The sequence below is a fragment of the Quercus robur genome, chromosome 2 (genome assembly GCF_932294415.1).
Source record: "Quercus robur chromosome 2, dhQueRobu3.1, whole genome shotgun sequence".
Lineage (NCBI taxonomy): Eukaryota > Viridiplantae > Streptophyta > Magnoliopsida > Fagales > Fagaceae > Quercus > Quercus robur.
Genome location: NC_065535.1, coordinates 60995293 through 61002964, shown reverse-complemented (window position 1 = coordinate 61002964; position 7672 = coordinate 60995293). Strand labels below are relative to the sequence as shown.

Sequence of the window (7672 nt, the reverse complement as noted above, 5' to 3'; positions counted from 1 at the left end):
CTAGAATCTAAATAGGAAGCAGAACTCCTCTGGGTTGCCTTTTCCTCTTCGGCTTCTCTTTCACCAAATACATTTTACATCTTGACTTTGTTGTCGACTTGTCGTTGTTTTCTCTCTCAATTTTAAGACTGAGCTTCACACTCTTCATCTCTTGAAATTGCTTCTTAGATTTTTTTTTTTTTTCTTTTTACACCTTTTTATTGTCCACTAATTTGATTTTTGGAGCGAAAATAGCTTGTTTGGAAAAGATTTTATTTATAAAAACGCATATAGTTAAAAGGAAACCAAATGTCCACTCCACAATGCATGATATTTATTTACAGACCAAAACATATACCTATTCTACTTACAGATATGAGAGAGTGCAAGCTAGAGACCCAAGGCACAAGTGAATCTGATCCATATGCTTACCTAAGCTAAGAGACATCTTAAGGACTTATACCATTCATACATGCTTATAAGAGTAAAACTTAGGTATATTTTTTTAGTTGCAGTATATTAAGTCTTTCAATTGAATTCAAACACTTTTGCTTTAAATTTGGTTGTTTTTAGAAAATGCATCACTACCCTGATCTTATTGATCAATATAATTAAGTGTTTAAATTTAATTGGAGAACATAATATACTGCATCTAATTAAAATGTGTACAGCCTGCTATTCTTTATTAATTAATTTGTAGCAGTATATCACAAGACCTACTTCAAACTTCAAAGTACCCCATGCCATGAGCAATGATGATTAAAGGTAGTAGTTTCGTGCTGTAAATTGAAAGACAGCTCTGCGTGCATTTGCTGCATGTTCATCTACTGAAGTAGGTCCGAGGTGAGAAGAGGCGACGCGGCGAGAACATCCCCATATACCTTGGCGAAGCGAGGCCATCAATGGAACGATACTCAGGTATGCTGAAGCCTTGACGGTCCTCGTGTAGTTTTCTATTATTATTATTATTGTTCCCATTGAAGGTCCCGTACCTGAACAACTTGCCAACCCATGATTTCTTCTTTTGTGCTGTGCTCTTGTGCTCGGCATTGTTCATCCTCTCACTTAGGTACTCCCTCACCGCATGCAACCCCTGCTCCATCACCTCCATGGGAGGCGAACTCAGCGGGTTCCCTTCCACACTCAGTTTCTGGAGCTTTCTCAGGCATCCCATGGAGTCTGGTAGGCTTTTTATCTTGTTGTAGCTCACATCCAGTTCCACCAGGTTGATAAGGAGACCTATGGAGTATGGTAGGGTTTCCAAGTACTGGAAGTTTTGGCTAACATTGAGGACTTCGAGGTTGGTGAGGTTCTCGAGGTCATCAGGGAGTAACCGGAGGCAGTTAAGCCGGGCGTCTAAGACGCGCAGGGCGGTCAGGTGGGAGGTGGAGCTTGGGAGGAATACGAGCTTGTTTGAGTTAACATGGAGCTTCTTTAGGTTGGTAAGCTCAAAACCAATGGTGTCTGGGAGCTTGCTCAGCTGGTTGAAGTTGGCATTCACTTCTTCTAAGGATCTGCAGGAGGGCCGAGGGTGCATGCATCAAACCACAAATTGTTAACCATGTTGTGTGTGTATATATATATATTAAAAATTAAGCTGGTTTAAAAAAAAAAAAAATGATAGTCTTCATTCATCTTTTGTTCATTCCAAATGATCAGAATCAGAATTTTCTGTTTTCAAAAATAAAATGACCATGTCCATTTTATAGTCAATATTTAGTTTTTAAAGATTTAAGGATATATATAATACCATATTATTTAAAATTTAATTCAAAATCAATAATAATTAATATTTTAAATAATTATTACATATACACTAAATCTCAACCAAGTTTTTCTTAAATTTAAAGACAAATAAAGTGGTTCTTGTTAAAAAAAATTTAAGGTTTAGGGTATATAGGTTACATGTGTATCAATTACTGGAATATAATTTTTTTTTACCAAATATAGAATTAAGTTCATGTTTTCACTTTTTCCAAAATTTTAGAAAATTATTAGGCACTTTTTTCAGAATGTAACATGGTATTTTATCATCATCTCATGTGAATATTGGATTCTATCATAAATTTAATTAATAAAACTTATTATTACATAATAGAAAGGCATACCACATAGCTGTATTTTAAGAATATTAAATAATTTCTTCAATTTTTTTTTCTCCTAGCTAGCATATATTATTCCTGGTAAACAATAGATATTTGCATTTTTTTTAATACAAGATAGAATTTCTATTATAACTTAATCTATGTGTATATGTATGTGAAACTCCTTTCTGGAGATTTGAATCCCAATCCTTACCCCCATACCCTACAAGCATTTATACTTGTGGAATAACTACTACACTAAGAGCGGTGGTATAGATATTTGCATTAGACAAACTGAAAAGGATTGTTGAGCGGCTATCTCGCATCAATCTACCAGACATTTAATTTAATTTATTTTTTTTAGTATTTTGTCCGTATATGCTATTTAGTGCTTTCAGACTAATCTTTCTCCAGAACACAATGGACGGTTTAAGATTGCTATATTTAGAGTGAACCTTTTCCTTTGCATGCGTGTAACTGTTGCTATATTTTGATTATTTTCTATAAAACAAATGAAAGAGTTTTTTGACTTTTGTTGTAGTGATCATCCTATTTGTAATAGTCAATTTTTTTGATGAACCCTATTCGTAATAGTCAAATGTACCATTTATCACACCCAAAAAAATGCCAATATAAACATAAACATGCTTTTTTTGTTGGTATTATTATAAAATAATATTAATTTTTTTTAGTAAGGATATGGTTAATTGTTATGCACGAAAGTATTGTTAAAGCCACTCATATATGCGTGTAAGAATATGATTTCCTTAGCAAGTAAAAATAATCTACTTATGCTTGAGTAAAAGTATAAACAACAAATTCGAATAAAAAATGATGTCATGCATTGCAAATAAAACTCTAAAATATATATAATGAAAGAATCCGGTTAAAGTATGACCTTAGGGTATATATTAACCATTAATTTTAATAAATTTTTATAAAAATTTGAAAAAATTGTAAAAAAAAAAAGTTGATAAATTTTTCATTTTTTTCTTAAAATATGACCTAATAAAACCATAATCAAAATATCAAATCAATCATGACGTAGGGAAGAGAAAAAGAAAAAGATATGTTGCTTATGTGAACAGTGATGTTTGGTAGGTATGTGATATAAAATGGTGTATTTAGTCAAAGATAAAGAAGCACAACAAAGCCTAATAATATTGGATGGTTGAGTGGTGGTCAGTTCACTCATTGGATTCAAACTAAATCCTCTGTTGTGAACAATTATCCCGACACAAGTATCAAATCACAATTAATTATTTAGTAAAAGCTTTTGATAAATTTGTGGCATCCACTTTCATCCCTTGTTTATTATTATTTTTTTATTTTTTTTTCTTGCTTAAAAAAATGAATAAGGGAAGGCTAATATTGCAATCCTATTTGGATGTGACTATAGTAATACTTTATTTACTGGGTCCGAGTCCTACTGGGATGCAGGAAGACGCGGTGAGTCATAGCTTCCTATTCCCACGAGAGGCACTAGTGACCCTAGGCTGCCAAGAAAGGCAACCCCATGCAAGTCCATATTCGGACTCGAACATGAGACCTCACCTTTGGCACAGCTCTTTGTGCATCACCTAAAACCACTAGATCACACCACCTCGGTGGTCCTTGTTTACTTTTGTAGAAGAAAATGAATGAGTCAATGAACTAAAATATTAGCATAGGTAGGTGTTATTTTCATGGTATATTCTCTATGTGCTCCCAATCAAAAATTATTTCTTGAAACCCTTGGAACTACCTTTCATCAGCACCTGTTTTTTTTTTTTTTTTTATGCAAAACAAGAGATTTATCTACTAAGACTAATCATTCTCTACTTTTTTTAAGAAAGCTATATATTAAGACTAATCAATTATTTATTAGATAAGTTGCTTGTTCATGCTTATAAATTTTTTTTGGAAAGATAAAATTATATTTTACCTAATTATTATAAGTTCATAACTGTTGTTATTTCTCTCACCACTCTATATATTTATAATTAATTATGGAGAAATTAATTTTAAAGTTTCTATAACTTTAAATTATATTTTTTTATTAATTATTATAATTGACATTTATTCATTCACTATTAATTATGATATTTAAAAATCAATCACCTCTCAACCATCCTTTTGTTTTTTCTTCAAATTTTTTTTTTTGCCGCTTCATATCTTCATCTATATTCTAAATTTTGTCTTTTATTTTTAACAAACCCTTTTGACAAATTAAAACATGAAATCACTAAATTCTACTCTCTTTGTAGTAGTATACGCATGATGCATGCACATAAATCATAATATGGAAAAACGGGTGTACTCAATATTATTGATCTTTTTTTCTTTTTCTTTTTTGGGTGTGTGGTTATGATTAGGTTATTTGATGTTTTATATACTATTATATATGTTTTACTTTTTCTTGTCTAAAAAGCTTAAAATAACTTCCATGATAATCCATAGGAAACAGAATTCAGTGCTCTTAATTTTTTTTTTAAATTACTATTTAAAAAAAAAAAAAATACCAGGCAGTGACTTAATGTTAAAAAGCTTGGTGAGCTAGGTAGCTACACGCAAGAAGTGCATGAGAGGAGCACAGACCTGCAGTTCTCAATGGTTTTCGGTAGAAATTCAATATGGTTGCCCGAGACGTTCAAAACCTTGAGCTTAGAAAGACAGCCAATTGAATTTGGGAGCGATTTAAGCTGATTTGAGTGCACATCAAAAACTACCATATTTAGCAATCTCGCTATTAAGGACTCCGGTATGCTCTGTCAAATTCACAACCAAACGATAATTTATTACCACATACAAGTATATGTTATGAAAATCCAGCATAATAATATTTGATCAATTCATCTTCTCCAGAAATCAAACACCTGTTTGGCTGTTTACACTTCACAATATCCCCAGAGAAAAATGATCAATTTCACTTGAATATAAACCCACTTATACACCATTAGATATAAGAAATAAAGTAAAATTATGTCATTTATTTAAAAAAAAATAAAAAAAAATAAAATCTTAGTAGTAAAATAGACTTTTTGTCTAAGCTTTCATTGGTAAGTGAGAACCACTTACCGATAAAGATTTTGATTATGGGAGGAAATTATATATCTGGGTTTGATATATTTTGGTTTAGAGAAAGAGATAGATCTTGGTAAAGAAAAATCACTAGAATATTATTGATGAAGAATACCTGAATATTGTTATTAGAGAGGTCCAAATTGCAAATAGTCCCAAGGTTAAGGGAAGGACTAATAGGGAGAGCCTCCAAGGACATGCCACTCAAATCCACAATTTCCAATCTCTCTTCCTTTATGGAACCCTTCCTCTCCATCCTCTTCCTCACATCTATCCTCGCTTGTTGTTGCTGTTCATACATCATCCTTACAAACACCACAAAGATTTTCTACTCCCTTTCCTAGAAAATATGACACAAAATTTTCTACAATTATAGAGCCTAATAATAAGAAGGTGGTATTTTGGATAAGAAAGAGCTTAAAAACCAGAAAAGGTATCTCTTATAATTTTTGTTTGGGTGCAAAGAAAGAAGCATGATTATATTTATATTTACATTGGACGGAAAGGACTGCAAAAGGACGTACGGGTGGGTTGAGTTTGAATGAGATGCCTACCACGTGTGAATGACGTTTTGTTTGTTTGTATTTTGGGGGGGGACGTACAAGGCCGTGTACTAAGGACTGAGTCCTTAAGGGTTGCGTGGCCATGTCTCCCACTTGATTAAGTCAACCCCTCCCTTTTCTATTGAAAAAATAGGCCTAAAAACCCCTCCCCCTCTCGGCTGCACGCGAATCTCGGGTGGCTTTTATTATTGTTTGCCATTTTCACATTTTTGTTTTTGTGTTTTAGACTTGGAATTCCTTTTGTTTATCGAGCCTAATCCAACTTGGAATTCTTTTTATTTTTTGACAACAAGAAGAAGATAATAATATGTGTAATCATAGTCATCACTACGTGCTCTCTAGTCTCTAGTCCGTACTCCCTTCCTTTGTTCTTGAGAAATTAGTCACTCCTTCTAGAGGAGTCTTTTTACAGGTGTATTTTTATTTATTTTTTTGATAAAAAGGGAGAAGTTTTATTTAATTATGGGTCCAGTTAATGTGTATCCTTAGGACACATATTAAACTTTCTATTTTTGGAAATATTTTTTCGGGAATTGAAAAAGTTATCATTATTTTTTCAATTTTCGAGAAATTTTTTTCCAAAAATAGAAATTAATGTGTGTCCTAAAGGCACACATTAATAAAATCATTTAATTATATAACAGAATTTATACATCCACAACCATATCCAGCCTCAAGGGACATATTTTACTATTTCCTAAGCCTACCATATCCCTTACAAAACACTGATACACAAAATTGGGACAAGTATTGTAGATTTTCAAAAGTTGTTGTTGGTGGTTTCCTTGTTTCGCTAATACATCAGGGCATTCGTTTGCTTCATGGTAGACATGATGTACCTGGACCTCCCATGCCCGCTCCATAAGGCTCCTGGAATCACATAGTAAAGGAAACACATCAAGAGGGAAATTAGAAGTTGTTGTAGTTAGCCAGATTAGCACTATCATAGAATCAATCTCTAGTTGGATAAATTTGAATCTCAAATCCCATGCCAGCATAAGGCCCTGATGCATTGCGCCTAATTCAGCCATATTGTTAGTTGTAATACCCATACTTAAAGAAAATCTTGATATCCATGACCCTGAGCTATCTCTTAAGAAACCTCCTGCGCCTGCCATACCTGGGTTGTCTAAAAAACTACCATCTGTGTTTAGCTTTATAAATGGTTCAGTTGGAGCCATCCACTTGATAACTTGAGAGATACTAAGTTTAACTATTTTATCAGGGCATGCTAAGTAAAAGAATTTTGTAGTTGCTTGGACCATTTTGTGGACAAGTTTATGCTGGGAGCTATATTGGTTTTTAAATATACGCTCATTTCTAGCTAACTATAAATAATGCCAACATAGAAATGGAAAGTATATTTTCCAAAGAAGTTGCTGGTGCAGGATAACGCTACCAAAGTAGCATTGGTTTGAAGCCAGGATTGTAATGATGTTTGAAAAAATGAAAGTGGCAGGATACTCGGGGATTGACACCAGACCCCCTTAGCCCAAAGGCAATCTCTTAATATGTGTATCGTTGTTTCAGAAGTGTTGCATCTAAGGCATCGATCATTCATATTTGGGCGAGAGAATGCTAAATATTGCCTTGTGGGAACCCGATTGCGCATGGCTTTCCAAATGAAAAATTGGATTTTTTTGGGGCAGTGGGGTTTCCAAATCCAATTCCATAACGGTTTATTTATAGGAACATTGTCTTATTGGTATAAATATTTCGAGACCGACCTAACCGAGCAAATACCATTATTGTGAGGCCACACAAAGGAATCAGGTATCCTAGTAAGCGGCACCACAGGAATACCTTTAATAAGTTGCTTGAGTTGCATTGGGAGGGGAACTTGAAGGACGTCTAATGTCCAAGCATGACTATTTCGCAAAAAGCTAACTAAAAATTGTTCTTCATTTGGCATTAGGGGGCCTTCAATGCGACTACGTAGTGTGCCCCCAGGGATCCAATAATCCTCCCAAACTCGAATATTTTGGC

At 33.6% G+C, this 7672-nt stretch overlaps 1 protein-coding gene across 1 annotated transcript; it reads right to left on the bottom strand.

The window, feature by feature from the left end:
* Positions 1 to 231: 231 nt before the first annotated feature.
* On the bottom strand, positions 232 to 5599 carry LOC126714339 (plant intracellular Ras-group-related LRR protein 6-like). Its single transcript, XM_050414451.1, has 3 exons — positions 5239 to 5599; positions 4641 to 4810; positions 232 to 1493 (listed from the first exon to the last, which is right to left on the bottom strand). The coding sequence occupies exons 1-3, from the start codon at positions 5425 to 5427 to the stop codon at positions 800 to 802; spliced, it is 1053 nt and encodes a 350-aa protein (XP_050270408.1). The 5' UTR covers positions 5428 to 5599; the 3' UTR covers positions 232 to 799.
* Positions 5600 to 7672: the final 2073 nt, after the last annotated feature.

Bases quoted from the DNA above. Each gene is read 5' to 3' on its own strand.
- LOC126714339 (XM_050414451.1), bottom strand. From the start codon at position 5,427: ATGATGTATGAACAGCAACAACAAGCGAGGATAGATGTGAGGAAGAGG. The intron at 4,811-5,238 runs GTATTCTTCATC...TGAATTTGACAG, and splicing joins TCTCTAATAACAATATTCAG to AGCATACCGGAGTCCTTAAT. The intron at 1,494-4,640 runs GTCTGTGCTCCT...GCCCTCCTGCAG, and splicing joins AAAACCATTGAGAACTGCAG to ATCCTTAGAAGAAGTGAATG.